Genomic DNA, 19,657 nt, shown 5'->3' on the forward strand with positions numbered 1-19,657 from the left:
AATTAATTCGGAACGGAGGGAGTACAAAGGAGTGTACTCCCTCCGTTCCGAATTACTTGTCGCGGGTATGGATGTATCTAGATGTATTTTAGTTCTAGATACATCCATTTCTGCGATGAGTAATTTGAAACGGAGGGAGTACTTTCTAAGCCCAAAGTTGCTTTTGGTCCGTTCTAGATGATGTTGAAGTTTACTATTCTTTGCAGAGACATTTGAAGTGGATACTTCAAACACAAGGATGTTATTGAAGAAACGTGGTGATATTACAAGGGAGAAGGGCATACTGGTAGGCCATACTTGACTTGTCGTTGGTCCTTTCTATTTTGACTAATGGACTCTCCCTATCCCCCAACTGATTTTATTAAAGAACTCACTGGCATCATTAGTCCTTCTGACTAATGATAGCCTTGTAAACTCTGGCCTCTTAATTGATCCAGCAATATTTTCATGTTGTACGAGATAGATACATACGTATTAAATAAGAACAGGTACAAGTAAGCTTTTGGTTCGTGCTAGATGATGTTGAAGTTTATTCTTGGGAGTAGCATGCTATTCCCTTAGTTTGGCAACATGAAATGCTTAAAGCAAGATTATTTGAATTGGATTTTGCAAGTCACTTTTAAAAAAGGTTGTTGGCGATTCTGGCCTGTTCACTCCTGATGATGTCGCATATGTGTGCAGTGCAGAGTGCTGGCGTTTCCGCAGCAAAGTTTTCTTATTACTCCTTCGTTTCAAGCTATCTTCATGCATGATTTCAGTACATATTCTCATGATTTCAGTAGAACCTTCAAGGATCTACGGCAGTCCAGTTCCCCTATGCCAGCATACATGATTCGGTTTCGGGCCATAGACACAATCTGAATACAGGCATCAGTTCAGAGCAAGCAAACCATGGCTCACAATCCTTGTATGCCAACATACATGGTTCAGCGACAGTAGAAAGGAAGTAGAGAAAGATACCACCAACACGAACCATGGTTCACAATCCCTGTCTCCAGTGTTTCTCACACCGGCGAATCGCGATCGGTCTGCCTTTCAGCGCATGTTTTACCTCGTGGTGCTAGAAAGAGGGCCTCCCTCCACACCAGCGATGCTGCCGTTTTTCTCAGTCCTTTCCTACGGCGGCTGAATTCAGAGCGATCCAGTAGACCATCATCATTCTCCAGTGGTCTAGTCACTAAATTGCACAAGACCACGGTCATTTTCTTTTAATCCTTTTAGGGCTTCATTCTTTTCCTCTCTTTTTGCTTGGACTGGACCAGACCTTCTTCTCGTTTTGTCACTTCGGATTCGCACCTATCTCGGCCACTTTCTGAATTCAGCTCATGTTTTTGCGAGCAGTAGGTATGGTGCTCAGTCCTCGGTCCTGGCTTGGTTCAATTTCGGCAGCATCATGCATTTCTTCAAGGCCAGGAGACGCTGGTTCAGTCCTGTCTCAGTGCTCCGCGACCTGCAACTGCAAGTCCGTGCTCAAGGAACGTGGCTCTGACTTCAACGGTGGTAAGAATAAGCAACCCTTGAATTGAACCTCTTTCAAAGTGTCCAAAAATGATCCACATCTTTGATCAAAGCTAACCCTTTTCCTTTTGCTCAACACTAGCCTCAACCAGCGTTCAATTTGGCTATGTCAGCAGTAGGTACTCAGGCGTCCACACATAAAAAAAAGGGCTTGCATGGAACGCATGTAGGAAAATCTTGAGCCGTCAGCCCCAACACCTCGTACTCCCTCCGGTCCTTTTTATTCTGCATATTAGAATTCTTTGGAGTCAAACTTCACAAAGTTTGACCGTATATATATGAAAAAATATCAACATCTGCCATGCTAAAGTTATATAATATGAAACTTTAAGTCATGACATATCTAGTGGTATTGATTTTAGATTATGAATGTTGACACTTTTTTCTATAAAGTTGATCAAACTTTACAATCCTTGACTTCAGTCAAATCTTATATGCGAACTAAAAAGGACCAAAAAGGACCGGAGGGAGTACTGTGGTGGGCTTTGCCAGCATGTGATGTGGGACATTTGTAAACAGCGAACCTCGGCCTCGTTGGCCCAGGTCACAGGCCAACGTCGTTCAACCCACAGGTCCCTATATTTCTTACCCATTTATTACAGCAGCGATTATACAGCTAGTGTCAAAGAAACAACATTTCCTCGTTCCACAATTTGTAACACCTTTATCCTGACCCAGTACGATAAAGGGATACTTACAAGCGACTACAAGCTGAAGAACTGTGTGTAGCTGTCTCACTAAGAAGCTTTCCAGGTTAGCAAACAAATACAAATTATTCATAACACGTTAATCGGAGAGTTCCATGAATAGCGGGTCACTACTGGTAGAGCTTGTTCAGATCATCTTTAAATTTGGCCTTCAGCTGCTCCCTCTTCAGCTTAAGCGCAGCGGTCACAAGCCCAGACTCTGGGGTCCAAGGTTCAGGCAGCAAAATGATCTTAGCTGGTATTTCAAACTTCTCGAGCCTCGCTGCTTTCGCGGCCTGCACAATTGGAACACACTCTGCGTTAGACAGCAACCAAGAGATGCAAACAGAGCAGATGAATTGTGAATCCACATCTCCGACAAAGATACTTGATATTATCATGAACAAGAATACGGAACATAGCTTAGGACAATGCAATATCTTCTTTTCAACCATAAAAGTTAAGAGTTTTGCACCTAAATTGCTGCAAGTCTGTAAAACCTCAGTTCACAACTAACGTGCCCTCAGTAAAATAGCAAAACAGGAAACAATACACACCGACAGATTTCAACAATATTCATTATTTATTTTGTGTTCTCATGGGACAACATTCATCATATACTTTGTACCCTTTCCATTCCATGCTCTGACATAGCATGAAGCAGCAAGAGGCTCGCAAAGCAAGAGGAAGAAGAAAGTAGGCATCAGCCTGGTAAAAACAAACACAACAAGAGAGCGGGGAAGTTGGAGGATTGATCAAGGGAATGAATACGGCTGACTGCTCTAGATCGCAAGGCGCACCACTAGATCTTAGCGGTACCGTAGTACACTCAGCAATGACCTCAATGGCGGACTGGCGGCATGACTGAAGAACATGAGTTTGAAAACTCTAGCTCATATTTCTCATCTCAAACTTCATGAAGTGGTGAAGAGCATCGTGGGTACTCTGGCAGTGGGCTTCATCAAAGAATAGAAGGCGTTCCTCACAACCAAGTTACATACTCCCTACATCCCAAAATAAGTGTCTTAACCTTAGTACAACTTTGTACTAACTTTAGTACAGAGTTTTGGGACGGAGGGAGTATTTCCCAAAATAGTTCTTTTAAGAATCAATCCCAAAATAGATTGATTGAATACTATAGGCAAGATCAGATAAGTTTCCAATGCTTCCATCTTAGTCTAACCAGTATAGAAGCGTTGAGAGGTACTCCCTCCGTTCCAAATTACTTGTCAGAGAAATGGATGTATCTATAACTAAAATACATCTAGATACATCCATACCTGCGACAAGTAATTCGGAACGGAGGGAGTACCAAAGACAGGTCTGGCAGGCTGTAATCCTATTAGATACCCTTGCAGGTTCCAAGTAGGTCAGGTCGACATTTAAAGTCACACAAGGGAGGAATGCAGACATCCAGTACAGGATTTTGTTTATTATATTGAACTGCTCATGAAGCCCTGCTCCAGAAAGAACTACCATATAACCGCTACAACATGAGGCGACACGCCGAGTACAGGCTACATAATTTTCAATAAACTGGAGAACTATATCTGTATATGAGTGTTGTACGTGCTGTAATTAAGTAAGAACTGAACGAATGTGGTAAGTACCCCACTTGGGATCAGATCTAACCTTTGATAGAGATTGCTGGACCTCCTTAATTGCTTGATCATTGTGACACAGCTCCTCAATGTCTTTGTAGCTTATCCCTGAATTTTGAGCCCACTTCTCCAAGGCCTGGTGTGGTGGCACAACCAGTGCAACACAGTAACTATGAAATGGATCAGCATAGACCATGATGTTGTCCACATAATTGCTTGTCTGTAGAGCTGATTCAACCTGGAGAGAGAGAGAGAGAGAGAGAGAGAGAGAGTTAATTACACAGCAAACAGAATGCTCATAACCAAGGTTTAAGAAAAGCCATGGGCGTTAATTGTGCGTTTTGCTACCGCCTTGGGCTTTTCTGACCAAAGCACAGACTTAAGCGCTAGGCGTTTTGCTGTCGCCTAGAGCCTAGGCATGCTTAAGTGTGCACCTAGACATGCCTTTTTAAACTATGCTCATAACAGGGCCCAGTTTTATAAACAAACCTTGCCAAGAGATACATATTCTCCGTGTTGAAGTTTTACTATGTCTTTTTTCCTGTCGATGATCTCAACGCATCCATCAGGATGGAACTGGCCAATATCTCCAGTGTAAAACCAGCGTATTCCCCTCTCATCCACCTAAGTGACATATGGCACAATCATGTAGTGAAAACATATAAATACATTCAGTGACTGCAGATGTGGAGATAATCACCTTATACACCTCGTTTGTTTTTGCTTCATTGTTGAAATAACCTTTTGTTATACTGTGGCCACCAATGACAACCTCTCCACGGGGCCTTGGAGAATCAGAAATTCTATAACCACCTTCTTCCCATGAAATAAGCTGCAACCATTTGATAAAAGAGGTTAGAGTGGACAATATATTCTTGGAAGTTTAAGTTTCCAAAATATTATCACAAAATTCATTACAGTGCATGTTATAACATGTGAACCTGCAAGATTTCATGCAAGAAAATGATCAATTGTAACCAAGCAGTAACATAAAAAGAGCTGAATGAATAGTATTGCAATTTAAAGTGTTTAGATCTTGTTCTTTTGTAACTGTGCAGTCATTTTATTCTGGCATGTTGCAAGTTCACATGTAATAGTATTACTTGCATCAAGGAAATTTTACCAGTAGTTTCATAAATTTTGGGGTGCCTCAACGCTCTACCAAGACATCTTAATACAAACAAAAGGAGAACATCACAGGATGGAAGGAAAAGCCAGAGAGTGAAAAGGTCACAATCGACATCTTACGTACAGCCGGACTGTGTAATTCTTTTTAAGCATATGTATATAGTATGACATGGCATACATGGATCTGGCCCCATAAGGCCATGTCCTACTCTCTTTGTATGTAATGAGCTCATGCTAATGGAACGAAATGCATGGTTGTGAATCATGGTTTCACCACGCCACCACTTTTGTCAACAACCGGTGTAGAGTGGCTTGGAGGGGTTTGCCTACATTAGGGACTGAGGCAGCAGGGGCAGTGGAAGGTGCCAGCCTGGTGCTATTAGGATAAAGGATAAGATGAGTTAGGTGGGCATTTGAGTTGTATTACAGGGATCTTTCCTCTGTATCTTCCGTTTATTTTCTGTATAGATGATACGAGCTCTGAAACACTGATATATGCAAACCGATATGAATATACACCAGATAGTTATCCATGATGTATCTGAAGAAATAATAATAAGATGAACATTCCAACACTTCATGGATACCTATCCCGCACATATCTGTACCAGATATGCTATCCGATACGAATAAACAGGTTTTGCAGGTATCAATGTTTCAGAGCATTCAGTTATCATTTCATTGCATGAATGTTAGCTGTATTGTCAAGTACTCCCTCCGTTCCTAAATATTTGTCTTTTTAGAGATTTCAAATGGACTACCACATACGGATGTATATAGACATATTTTGAGTGTAGATTCACTTATTTTGCTCCGTATGTAGTCACTTGTTGAAATCTCTAGAAAGACAAATATTTAGGAACGGAGGGAGTATAGTATTCAAAAACACACCAGGGCCGCTGAATGTTTATCTGTGGACAACACAAACCTTGACATAGCAACAAGGGAGGGGTGGACCAACACGACCCACACTTGTGTCATCCCATTCAGAGAAAGCTGCTCCAGCGCAAGTCTCGGTCAATCCATAGCCTTGACCAACTGGGACACTGCAGTACCAAATAAGCAATGCATAAGCACATGACAAATATAGCATCTCACACTATACAAAAATGTTTGTCAGCCTTAAAGAATGGAAGGATACTTCAATCCTAAAATGTTGTCTGATTAATGTACTTTAGCTTTTAACCTTTCAATTGACAATCTATTCAAGATAAAACAAATTTTGTAAAATTAAGGATCATCTTATCCTACTTACACTGGTGATTTCAACTAATGAACGTCAAAATCATGTGAAAATAAGCTAAGCTTGCTAATTCATACTCCAAGTACCCTCAGGGCCGACTAGGAGAGCAAAGGACTGAGTTCAAAGCTGTCACGAGCAAAAACTAGCCCAAAATAAACTCTGTATGAGCATTATCAAAAGAGAACCTTCAGATGTATTTTTTGTTCAACAAACAAAATAAGCTATCATGCTATATGAGTGACAACCGTATTATTCCTTAAGTCATGATTGAACTTAACCAAGTAATATGGTAAAGTGAAGATAAGGCGATAGGACAAGATTACCCCAGACATATATTTATGAATCTTTGTGTTTCACTTGATAGAGGTGCGCCACCACAAAGAATAAATCTTATATGCCCTCCAAGCATCGCACGTATTGGTTTGAAGATAATGCTATTCCATATAAACCTCTCTGGCGCCCAAGATCCAGTCCAACTCCCTTCGATTGCTCCAAGATTTCGTTTATATGCAACATCAAATAGCTTTTTGGTTATGCCACCCTTCTCAGCAACCTGAAAAGAAAAATGTAGAGCTGAAGAATTTAGAGAAGACACGGCATCTAAGTAAATGTCAAATTACTTTCATCACAAAATGCAAGGATAATAATAACTCCGACCATCCCAACTCCCAAAACTGATGCATGTGACTCTTTGTTATGACCGGCGTCACTTATAGCCGGAGGAGGCCCGTTGGGCGCGTTTAGTTAGGGATGGTCGGAGTTAGCTGTATTGTCATGATTGAACTTAACCAAGTAATATGGTAAAGTGAAGATAAGGATTATATAAACAGATGTAAGGCTACCTTTTGGAATTAAGCAATAAGCCATAACTATTGCTCGGCTCCCTTAAGGAGCCGGAACCCTAAACCCTAGCCGCCTCTCACCGCCGCCGCCTCCTCCCGGGCGATCACGGCGCCGACGCGCCGCCGGCCGCGCCCAACCTCTCGCCAACCCACCTCTCACCCCTACAATCTACAGTCTCGAGACCCGGTAGGACCCTAGCTCCTATCAATCTGTATCAGCTAGCTTTGGTTCGATCATGTCTACACCGCAGCCCACCCCGTCTCTCCCGCTGCCGGCCACCTCGTCGCCTCCGATGCCCACCACGGCCGTCGCCCCGCTCCTGCCCGCGTCGGGTTCCTCCGTCACGCCCGCCCCCGCCGTCCTCACCCCGGAGGTGTCCGGGGCGCTGCGCAACCTAACCCAGGCGGTCCAGGGGATCCGCCTGTTCCTGGCCGGGTCCTACGGGCCGCACCCGGCCGCGCCGCCCATCGTCGCCACCGCGCCACCGTGGCGGCTGCAGCCGCCGCCCCTGGCGGCCTCCGCCGCGTCCATGGGGCCGCTGCAGCTGCCGCCGCCACCACCTGTCAGCTCCGGGCCGGCCCTCATCGCGCCGGTGGGGGTCCCGATCCACCAGGTCAGGTTCCCACCCTCGCCGTCACCGGCCTGGTTGGCCGGGTCGTCGCAGCCAGTCTACACAATGGCCTCGAGGCCGCCGCACGTCCAATCACCGCCGGCGCCAACCCTGCAGTACGGCGGGTCCTCCGGCTCCGCCGGCCTCGATGGGCCGCCGTTCCACGAGGGGCCCCCCATGACCACCGACCCGGCGCCGGCCCCCTCGCTGCTCCGCGCCGACAAGACGTACCCCCACGGCGGCCATAATCACACACCGCCGCGCTTCACCAAGCTCAACTTCGCCACCTACGACGGCACCGAGGACCCCCTGAGCTGGCTTAATCAGTGTGACCAGTTCTTCCAGGGGCAACGCACGCTCGCGTCGGACCGCACCTAGCTCGCTTCATATCACCTCCGAGGCGCCGCACAGACTTGGTATTACACTCTCGAGCAGGACAAGGGCGGCATGCCTCCATGGGAGCGTTTTCACGAGCTCTGCCTCCTTCGCTTCGGGCCACCGATACGCGGGAGCCGGCTGGCGGAGCTAGGCCGCCTACCCTTCACCTCCACGGTGCAGGACTTCGCCGACCGCTTCCAGGCCCTGGCGTGCCACGCGCCCGGCGCAACGGCTCGCCAGCGGGCCGAGCTCTTCGTCGGCGGTCTGTCGGATCATATCCGCATGGACGTGGAGCTGCGGGGACCTCAGGACCTCCAGACGGCCATGTATTATGCCCGCGCCTTCGAGGGTCGCGTGTAGGCATTGCAGCAGGCGTCGCCGTCTCGGGGCGCCCGATAGCCCGCCAGGCCGCCCCCGACACCACCTGGACCGGGGCATTCGCCTCCGGCCCCTACAGCGACCACCACTCCGGCCGCGACACGGCCCTTCCGCCGCTCACCCCGATCGAGCAGCTCAAGCGCCGCCGCCAGGGGCTCTGCTATAATTGCGACGAGCCTTACGTGTCGGGCCATGTCTGCCCGCGGCTCTTCTACTTGGAGGCGGCTGACTACATCGAGGAGGACACCACCGCCGTCGGGCTCGGCGACTTGCCCGCGCTAGTTGCCGCAGAGGTCGCTCCGACGACGGCTCTCGTGGTTTCCCTCCATGCCCTCGCGAGTATACAAGCGGAGCAAACGATGCTCCTGCCGGTGATGGTCCACGGCGAGCGCCTCGTGGCCCTCCTGGATACGGGCTCCACGCATAACTTCCTGCCCGAGTCGACCATGCGCCGCTTGGCGCTACAGCCGACGGGCGGGGAGCAGCTCCGGGTCACGGTAGCTAACGGCGACCGCCTCAGATGTCATGGGATTGCGCTGAACGTTCCCATCACCATCAGCGACAAGCACTTCACCATCACGTGCGCCGACATCGACTTGGGCTGCTTCGACTTCATCCTCGGCGTCGACTTCTTGCGGACCCTGGGTCCCATCCTCTGGGACTTCGACGCCATGACGCTGACCTTCTGGCGCCTGGGTCACCGTGTCCGGTGGGAGGGCGTGGATGGCGCCTCCCCAGCGACGCCGCATCCGCAGCTGACGGCGACTGCTGCAGGGCCTGAGCACCCCCTGTTGGATCATCTCTTGCAGCAGCACCGCGACCTCTTCGACGAGCCCCAGGGCCTTCCGCCAGCCCGGGCGTACGACCACCGCATTCACCTCATCATCCGGATCTCTACCTCGTCGTTTTCGGCGCCGGTCCTCCTCGTCCGCCTTGCGGACGGCACGTGGCGTTTCTGCATCGACTACCGTGCTCTTAACACCCAGGCGCTCAAGGATAAATTTCCCATTCCGGTCGTCAACGAGCTCCTGGACGAGCTACATGGGGCATGCTTCTGCACCAAGCTCGACCTCCGTTCAGGCGACCACCAGGTGCGGATGCACCCAGACGATGTCGCGAAGACGGCGTTTCGGACTCATCACGGCCACTTCGAGTTCTTGGTGATGCCCTTTGGTCTCTCCAACGCCCGGCCGACCTTTCAGGCCTTGATGAACGATGTTCTCCGTCCCTACTTGCGCCGGTTTGTGCTCGTTTTCTTTGATGACATTCTTATCTACAGTGCCTCATGGGCGGAGCACCTTCAGCACGTCGCCATCATCTTCAACAAGCTTCAAGCGCATCATCTTCACTTCAAGCGCTCGAAGTGCTTGTTCGGCACGCCTTCGTTCGCCTACCTCGGCCACGTCATCTCGACCGAGGGTGTCGCTATGGATGCCGACAAGGTGGCGGTTGTCGCGTCCTGGCCAACGCCGCACTCGCCGCGAGCACTACACGGCTTCCTGGGCCTCGCCTTCACCTGGGATACTGAGGCAACCAGATGCCCGACTTCGACAGGCCGTTCGTGGTGGACTGCGACGCCTCGGGCGTGGGCTTTGGCGCCATCCTTCATCAGGGTGACGGGCCGCTTGCGTTCTTCAGCAGGCCCTTCACCGCGCGCCATCATAAGCTAGCGGCCTATGAGAGGGAGCTCATTGGCTTGGTGCAGGCCGTGCGCCACTAGCGGTCGTATCTCTAGGGAGGCCGTTCCGTATACGCACGGATCACTACAGCCTCAAGTTCTTATTGGACCAGAGGCTCTCCACCGTGCCGCAGCACCAATGGATCAGCAAACTCTTTGGCTTCAATTTCATTGTCGAGTATCGGCCGGGTCGCCTCAACACTGTGGCCGATGCCCCGTTCCGCCGCGACGCCGACCCCGAGTCGGACGCCATCGGCCCCGCGGGGGCGGCCCTTTGCATCCGTTCGGGGCCCTTCTTCGTCCTCATTGACGACATCCGCCGGGCCTCCGCGGACGCTACGGACGCTCAGCTCCTTCGGCAGCGCCTCGACGCTGGCGACTTGGAGGAGCCATGGCGCTTGGCAGATGGCTTGCTCCTGCACGGGCACCGGCTTTTCGTGCCGGATCACGGCAACCTCCGTCACCGAATCCTGCTGCTGGCCCACTCCGCCGGCCACGAGGGCGTGCAGAAGACCCTCCACCGTCTCCGCGCCGACTTCTACATCCCCGGCGACCGGGCCCTGGTCCGCGATTGGGTGCGGTCTTGCCTGACATGCCAGCGCAACAAGATGGAGACCCTGCGACCGGCCGGGCTGCTCCAGCCCCTGGAGGTGCCCTCTCAGGTTTGGGCCGACATCTCCATGGACTTCATTGAGGGCCTCCCCAAGGTGGGCAGCAAGTCCGTCATCCTTACGGTGGTCGACCGCTTCTCCAAGTACGCGCACTTCATCGCGCTCGGCCTTCTTCGACGGCATCATCCGCCTACACAGGTTTCCCTCTTTGATCGTCAGCGACTGGGACCCGGTGTTCACTGGGCATGTCTGGCGCAATCTCTTTCGGATGGCGGGCGTAAAGCTGCGCCTGAGTACGGCCTTCCATCCTCAGACGGACGGTCAATCTGAGGTGGTCAACAAGGTGATTGCTTACAGGTGACCGTCCCCGTGCTTGGGTGGACTGGCTCGCGTGGGCGGAGTACTGCTACAACACTTCATACCACTCCGCCCTGCGCGCCATGCCTTTTGAGGTGGCCTATGGCCGACCGCCCCCGCCCATCCTCCCGGTTGACCCCGAGACGGCGCAGACGGAGGCGGCTGGCGACCTCCGCAGCCGGGATGAGATGCGTGCGGAGGTGCGCCAATGACTTCTCCAGGCTCAGCAGCTGTCCAAGCACTACTACGACGCCCACCACAGCGAGGCGGTGTTCGCGATGGGCGACTGGGTGTGGTTGCGCCTCCTTCACCGCTCCACGCAGTCCCTTGACCCGCGCGCAAAGCGCAAGCTGGGTCCTCGCTACGCCGGGCCATTTTCCGTGCTGGAGCGCATTGGAAAGGTTGCCTACCGCCTTCAGCTTTCGGCCGGTGCCCGCATCCATGACGTCTTCCATGTGGGGTTGCTAAAGCCCTTCCGCGGGGACCCGCCGGCGACCACGCCGGTACTTCCTCCGACCTCCGACAGGCACCTTCTTCCAGGACCGGCAAAGGTGTTGCAGGTCCAGCAGCGTCGCGGGGTGTGGCACTTGTTGATCCAGTGGCAAGGCCTTCCGGAGGACGCCACTTGGGAGCAGCTTGACGAGTTCCACCAACACTTTCCAGACTTCCACTCGAGGACGAGCTGTTTGCGCAGGCTGGGAGAGATGTTATGACCGGCATCACTTATAGCCGGAGGAGGCCCGTTGGCTCAACTTATCTTATTTTTATTAGCAGCAAGGATTATATAAACAGATGTAAGGCTACCTTTTGGAATTGAGCAATAAGTCATAACTATTGCCCGGCTCCTAACCCTAAACCCTAGCCGCCTCTCACCACCGCCGTCGCCTCCTCCCGCGCGATCACGGCACCGACGCGTCGCTGGCCGCGCCCAACCTATCGCCAACCCACCTCTCACCCCTACAACCTACGGTCGAGACCCTAGCTCCTATCACTCTTCAAGAGAGTTTTGTGTGTCAGTATTCCCACGTGGCTGCTGTATATCTAGTTGCATGGAGAGGAAGATATGGGAAAGAGAAGGGGAGAGGAAGATTGAAATGTTGTACGACATGTGGGCTCCGAGCCATGTGTCAATCTAGGAAAAAAATCCATATTTGAGGCTGCATGTGTGGAAAACCATTACCAAAATGGCAAAATCACCATGGTAAAACTGCCTTGGACACTTAGGTGCACCAGTTTTGAAGGCCGGGAGGGTCAGATGTTCAGTTTTACAATTGAGAGCTTTAAGTTTGCCCGGCACCAAATTTGGTGGGGGTAAGTACAGTTTTTCCCATGCAAATAGCCAAAATGGATTGTATAAGATAGCAGCACATGAAATGACAGTCCAGAATAGAAACTTCAACCTTCTTAAACACTGCATCTCTTATGCGATCCAGAATTGCAGGAACTGAAATCATTAGAGTAGGTTTCAGTACAGAAACATCTCCTTTTGTCCCCTTCTTTATCTTATTTGATGCATCGGTCATTGTCAAAGCTGAGCCATATCCAATAGCAACACCAGAAGCTAACATGACAGACTGCACAACATAACAGCACCATGTCACTGGAGATATTCATAGTAATTCTTATAAATGATGTTTCTGAATGCCAAAATATTACCTCTGCCGCTAGTTCAAAAACATGAGCCAGCGGAAGGTATGCCAGATAAACATCACTTGTGCCAAGGTTTGGAATGATTGTCCTCACTGCTGCAATTGTGGCCACCATGTTGCCATGCGTGATCATCACACCCTATGTCAAAGGAAACCACCAAATTTAATTGAGGAAAGATGCAAGAGCAGAGTAGAAAAAATATCCAACATTATCAATATTAGCATGCATAGGCAGCAGACCTCCACCAGTTGCGACATGGAGTATTCAGTAGTGGACTCATGCATCCAGAAATCATAACAGGCTAACAAACTCAATAAATAGAACATTTCAAACTTCATAGTTAATACAGTATTTTCTCTCTCAACTTTCCATTGGCTCATTTGAACCTCTGACATTCAGAAGGGACAAGCTGAACCTTCCATTTCATTTTTCTTTTCGCTCAAATTTAATTGATTATTTCATACTATTGAGCTAGTGTAACTAGCTGTATGACGTATGCATTTACTTATCTGTAAATCTTCTGATGTCTGCGAGTAAGTGAGTGACTGAGTGGACTGGGGAAACACGGAAGCACATAATAGAACAACAATAATCAGATTTTTCTTACCAAAGAGAAACTATACAACAGGAAAATGAATCATTTTGTAGGAAACACTAGCTTTTGTTATCCTGTGTGGAGCACATGGAAATAACTGTGAATAATCACAGTTACGAATGTGTTTTTAAAAATGGGGATAACAGTTCAAAACCAAAATTCCCCGAGAATATCTAACCTTTTCTATTAGGATTATCATTTTATAGCACACCAATCAATTTACCTTTTATTTTCATGCTAATGAAAAACGAATACACAAGAAAGAAAAATATCTTCAAGCAGAAGTGTACCTTGGGGAGACCAGTACTTCCACTTGTATACATAATAACTGCAGTATCAGTGCTTGATGGTAGTCTCGCATCTGCATGTGATGTTTTGCCCAACTCCTCAACCGCATTAAAAGATAATGTTGTCAAGTGTTTCAGTTGATTAAGTGTGTCAGCCTCAACAGGTTCATCCTCAATGTAGATAACATGCTTAAGACTTTGCAACTTTGAGCTGACTGCAGGCAGCTTCTTAAGTTGTTTTGAGTCACAAATCAGAGTGGAAACCTGTGTCTGAAGTTCGGCATAAAAATATATATCAGATGTAGGAACACCAGTTAGATTTTTCTTTATTGAAAGTTTGCACTTGTAATTGGTAAAAACCTATATCTTGGATCACATCAATAAATTAGTAAGTTAATCAGGAAAAACATGAGTACTCCCTTTGTATATGTGTCACCATGGGCACAGACCAAGGAAGCACCAACTCTAAAGAGGGAATGCGTAAAAAATAACTTTAAATAACATCCTACAACCAATCAGTAATTCCAGAAGCAATTATGTAGGGGTACAAAGTTGAAACACTACAATATACACTCTTGATTCCCTCAATGACAGATATATTGGAACAGAATTTCCCGAGGCCGGACCAGATATAGTGAAACTACTAATGTTAAAGCAAGGTAAACCATCAAGATTGTGTCAATTGCTGAGGATGATTAAGCAGGCATAAGGTAACCCAGTTGATATGGGAATCTAAGTACAGTTCCGTCCAACAATCCTGTTCGGCTAAAAGCTTAAGCTGTTAAGGGTACTAGAGATGATACCTAGCGTGTTGCTAGGGAATTGGTTGCAATTATCAATGAGATTTTGTTGCATGAAACATTAGTATTTAGATTAACATGAGAATGCATAAGTTACTGTATTTTATTATTGTATAGTTGTGAATATTTATTGAATACGAGTAACATGCATGGTGCATGTTAGGGGTGGGCCTTTTTCCATGCATGGGGGCATGGTGAGTTGGCATAGTTCATATTGAGAAGTGGAGTTAAGTGGGGATCAACTATTTAGGTATACTAGATGTGGCGGTATGCTCATACTTCATCAATGGATATACCTAGATCTACCAATCTGAAAGTAAAGCAACATAAATAGTGGGAATTGGATTGGCTCCCTAGCAGATGAAATATAGTGCAGACTACATATACTTCAGGAAAAAGGAACCAGATCATTGTACCTCGTTCAGTGAATGCACCAGTGCATCCTCGCCGAGAGATGCATAAATTGTTACAACAGTTAAATTTTGTCGAAAGCATCCCTGTCAAAATAAAATATTAGTATTTGCATACAGCTCTGTAATCCTATGAAATGTACAGGGCAATGTTCCAGACATAATATTATACCTGAGCAGCAATGATCCACTCGGCTCTAGTATCAGAAAAGATAGCAGCACGACTATCTAGCTGGTGCCCCATCTTGATGAGACCAGAAGCAAAGTTACATGCACGTTTAAATGCCTCTGCATAGGAATTCCACTGATATTCACCAAGGTGCAGTTTCTCAAACTTCCTTCCATCAGCAGCTTCTATGAATTCACTACTAATCAGTTTTCTTGTGCCAAGACACCGGTGCTGAGTGTACTTTTTGCTAGCCATCTCAAACAGAGCTGCCATTGTGGTGGCACCCTCCCATGGAACTTGAATTAAAGAGGAAAATCTACTGTTTCGCATGGCAAGGCCTGCTTCACCACCAACATCAACTTGCACTGCTCTCTTTTTCACCTTTTTGCTAAACATGGAAGAAAGAAAGATAGGGATAACTATAGCCAGTAAAAGTGCACCAATAACTCCAGGCAGACCATATTCTTTCACCAGTGGCAAATCGCTTGTGGTCAATCTTTGTAAAATGGACATGTTTGGGTTCTCGCCGGTAATTGTTGCCATGATCATATGCTATATCTGAACCATTGACTAGCACCTCACAAATTTCACTACAGAATTGCAAACATATTAATGAAGCATGTTAGTATGCTTCCAGTGAAGTAATAGCTTTCATACACTTGACGGTATATGCATAGCTGCCTCGAACAGAAGCAAAGAATATAAAAGGGTGAATGCAACACCAGAAAATGATCACATACAGAAGTATCACCATAGTCAATGTTATGCATCAGAACAGAAGGAAACTAGTGAACAATGGTAATATTTTAAAAACAAGAAAATTGTCCTTCCTACTATCAAAATTAAGCAACTGTTAACTGTTAGTTGTTACCGATCTATTGAGAACCGGTAGATACTATAAGCTACCAAAATAACCATCGAGAGCATCTACAGGTCCTTGGCTCATGGATCAGTTCCACACCATAGTGCATGTTGAATTGTTGTGCTTTTAGAGCGGGCACTTACAATGTAAACAAGCCAAGATGAAATAATAATTTTGAATTATGAGTAGTTCTTTTGTTTCTCAACCTTCATCAGTCTCATAACAAGTCTAACAGCAATATTAATACATTATGACATTTATCCTGTCAAAAGATCAGTTATTGACAATTTTAAAATCCAAGTAGTTATTTTAGTTCTCATGTCTCCAGCAAGTTCATTGTAGACATTACTGAAGTCCACGATCAATATTATTACTCCCTCCGTCCCAAAATAAGTGTCTCAACTTTGTACTAACTCTTTGTACTAACTTTAATACAAAGTTGTACTAAACTTGAGACACTTATTTTGGGACGGAGGGAGTACTTGATAACGAATACACAATCAAATGATCAGTTCACATTTATCTGCAAAAAAACTACAATAGTTCCTTGTAGATTTTGTTTTGTAGTTGCATATTCCTACAGAGGGAACACATAAACGTCACAATGTGACTTGCAGAAGCAACATAAGATAGAAGAACAAGTCAAAACAGACTTGGAAGTTTCCAGTTTGCTTCAAAGGAAAGCAACCATGTTGACCATATCGATGTGAAAGGGAGGTTACTCATTCTTCATGTAAATGGATCATATATCAACAAAAAAGATTGTTGAAGAAGCAATCATTAAAATTGGTCAAACTATTGTTTCCATAAGTATATCAATGGGCTCTGATTTGCGCAAAGTGCAACGGAATCCTTTCATGACTACCACAGGAAATGCCAGTTAGAATGGGATTGTGGCAGAAGTATTTGCATGTTTTTTTAGCGTGTCATTTTTATTGAGAAGAAAGCGCGGATGATGTCAACTAGGAACAAGGCGTAAACAGATAGTATCAACCTTCTGAAATTACACTTGGGTGAAAATAAGCATTTGATAGGGTCATTGTTTGTTTGAGAGTTATGAAGTTGTACTAAGTGAACCTGCAATTATGCCTGCGCGGGGTTTCACACGGTGGCAGTGCAAAGCAGAAGATGAATTAATTCAATGCGATCCGATTTAGGTGGTTCATTTACGACAGTAAGGATACCTCCCTCCCCAGAAAACGGCATGATCTGACCACGGGAATCTCCGGAAACACGTGTATTCTGCTACACCTTGTTCATGGCAGAACACGGGGAGACCAGCCAACCAACCAACCAACCAACAGTAATTTCGCGCTGATCCCAAATCCAGGCGAGCTACGGCTGGATCGCACGCGGAGAAGGAAGAACCCTAGACGATTCCGGGAGGAGAGATCTCCACTCCACTCCACTCCACTCCAGCCGAGCGAGACTATGCGGGGACGAATTGCTCGGAGAGGATTCGATCGACAACCGCGTCGCGAAGGGGGTAGCTCCGCGGTCGAAGTCGAACCAACGATGAACCGAGAGGAGGGCGGGGCGGGAGGCTCACCTGCGATGAACCGAGAAGCGGGGGGGCGTCGCCTCCGGATCTGCGCCCGCTCGTCGGTGCTGCCAAAGCTTGCAGTGGCTTTACTTCTGGAAGGAATGAATGGCGCTTGGCTTTGCTTCGCCGGCCGGCCTTGTGGAGGAAAGCAAGGAAAGCAACGGCGAGAAAGGAAATGCCGAGGTGGGCCGCGGGTGGGCTCGTGGGTATCGAGAAGGTGGGGGAACGCGTGTGCTTGTTGTTTGTGCGGCGTGGCGTGAGAGGCGGGCTCAGCGGGAGTGCAAATGCTTCCAGAAATTTGTTGGCGCGGACACGTACCGGAGTATACTACGGTACACGACGCGAGCGAGGCCAGGTCAGTTGCTCACGTGCGGCGATGGCCTTTACGACCGACCTGCCCGAATTATTAATGCGCACCACACGTCAGCCGACTGATCTGGCAGCAACGCGGACCAAATCGGCCATAAATGTCTTGACACAAAAAGTCCATATTGCCCTCCAAACGTGTATCACCGAATCGCACCCTCACATGTTCGATCGGACAGCTTAAGATGTCTCATCCTACAAACCGGAACAAAACTGAGGAAGGTTTGGGGGAGTTTGGTCATCCACCATATCAGACTCCAACATGTCAAACCCATCCAAAAAACCCTCTCCTGACCTCGTCAAAAAAGAAAACCCTCTCCTAACACTTACACTCGCTTTTTGTGCCGCATTTATACCAGGTAGAGTGGACATGACCGGATGCGACGACTTCCTATCTGCATTGCATTCGCGTCGGTTGACCGGTCGTCCGCCTACCCGGCTTCCACACCGGTGCGATGAACGAGAACCCTACTTTGGTCGCTCGCGTTAACTCGATGCTTCGCTTGTCCGGGCTATTTAAATCTGACCACAACACACAAAACCCTACTTCTTCGGCCACCTTCTCCCATCGTTCCAATCCCCGACCTTCCACCCCATCGTCATCTGTCCTCATCCATCGCCCGTCGTCGCCATGGTCGGGACCTCTCACGACCGATGGAGTTGCCACATCAGGCAACCACATTGACGAAATAGCAAGGATGCATCAAGAGATTGAGACATGATGCAAGCGAAAGCTGAAAACACCCCCTTCATCCCAAAATCTATCATAACACTTGAGAGTTGCCACATCAGGCAACCACACGGACGCATCAAGAGACCAAGATCTGCCGCAGGTGGAAGCGATGTCGGTGGCGGGGGCAATTGTAGAGGTGGTCACTATTTTATTTTATTTTGAATAGTTTGGATTGCTTACCACATGTGTTCATCGGGAGTCATTGTCGTGAGAGGAACCATATGAGCGTATGTGCAATTAACGGGATGGAACTGAAATCAATTGACGTGTGGGAAATCATGATATGATTAGGTGTAAGGTACCAGTTGTCTCTCTCACGATCTATTGGAGTAAAAGAGGCAATGGAGCTACGTAATTTGGGGATCAGGAAGAACAGAAACGAAGAGGATCAAAGGTAGGAGAAGGGAGTCATCGTGCTGAAGCCATGATCCATTGGGGGCCTCTATTTGTAGCCTTCTCCCGTGTACTTGCAGATGCAATGATGGGTCACGAGCGGAGCAGGCCCAAGAAGCAAGACCATGTACATGTATGAGTAAAGGTTAGGAAGGGCTCCTAACATCCCCCTGTTGGGGAACGTAGCATGCAATTTTAAAAAAAATCATACGATCACGCAAGATCTATCTAGGAGATGCATAGCAATGAGAGGGAGAGTGTGTCCACGTACCCTCATAGACCGAAAGCGGAAGCGTTTACTTAACGTGGTTGATGTATCGAACGTCTTCTCGATTCAACCGATCAAGTACCGAACGTATGGCACCTCCGAGTTCTGCACACGTTCAGCTCGATGACGTCCCTCGAACTCTTGATCCAGCAAAGTGTCGAGAGAGAGTTTTGTCAGCACGACGGCGTGATGATGGTGATAGTGAAGTGATCCGCGCAGGGCTTCGCCTAAGCACTACGTGAATATGACCGGAGGTGTAAACCGTGGAGGGGGCGCCGCACATGGCTAACAATGTTTGTTGTGTGTTCTAGGCGCCCCCTCCCCACATATATATAGGTGGAAGGGGAAGGAGGGCAGCCATGGGGCGCCCCAAGTAGGAGGAATCCTACTTGGGGCCTTGTCTAATTCGGCCTCCCCCCTTACCATCTTTTCCGGAGAGGGAAGGAAAGGAGAGAGAGGAGGGAAGGAAGGGGGACGCGGAATTGCCGCCCCTTTCTTCTCTCGTCCCCTTTTCCTTTCCCCTTCCTATTCAGCCATCAAGGGGAGCGCA

The 19,657-nt window shown here is 48.0% G+C and overlaps 1 protein-coding gene across 1 annotated transcript; it reads right to left on the reverse strand.

The window, feature by feature from the left end:
• Positions 1 to 2,075: 2,075 nt before the first annotated feature.
• On the reverse strand, positions 2,076 to 17,634 carry LACS8 (AMP-dependent synthetase and ligase family protein). Its single transcript, XM_048673726.2, has 12 exons — positions 17,354 to 17,634; positions 14,946 to 15,532; positions 14,780 to 14,860; positions 13,567 to 13,833; positions 12,688 to 12,819; positions 12,432 to 12,605; positions 6,500 to 6,729; positions 5,862 to 5,979; positions 4,506 to 4,637; positions 4,295 to 4,429; positions 3,837 to 4,043; positions 2,076 to 2,500 (listed from the first exon to the last, which is right to left on the reverse strand). Exons 2-12 carry the CDS (start codon positions 15,489 to 15,491, stop codon positions 2,336 to 2,338), a joined length of 2,187 nt encoding a protein of 728 aa, XP_048529683.1. The 5' UTR covers positions 15,492 to 15,532; positions 17,354 to 17,634; the 3' UTR covers positions 2,076 to 2,335.
• Between the last annotated feature and the right edge of the window lie 2,023 nt (positions 17,635 to 19,657).

This window comes from Triticum urartu, chromosome 5A, assembly GCF_056163025.1.
Source record: "Triticum urartu cultivar PI428250 chromosome 5A, HENAU_Tu73, whole genome shotgun sequence".
NCBI lineage: Eukaryota > Viridiplantae > Streptophyta > Magnoliopsida > Poales > Poaceae > Triticum > Triticum urartu.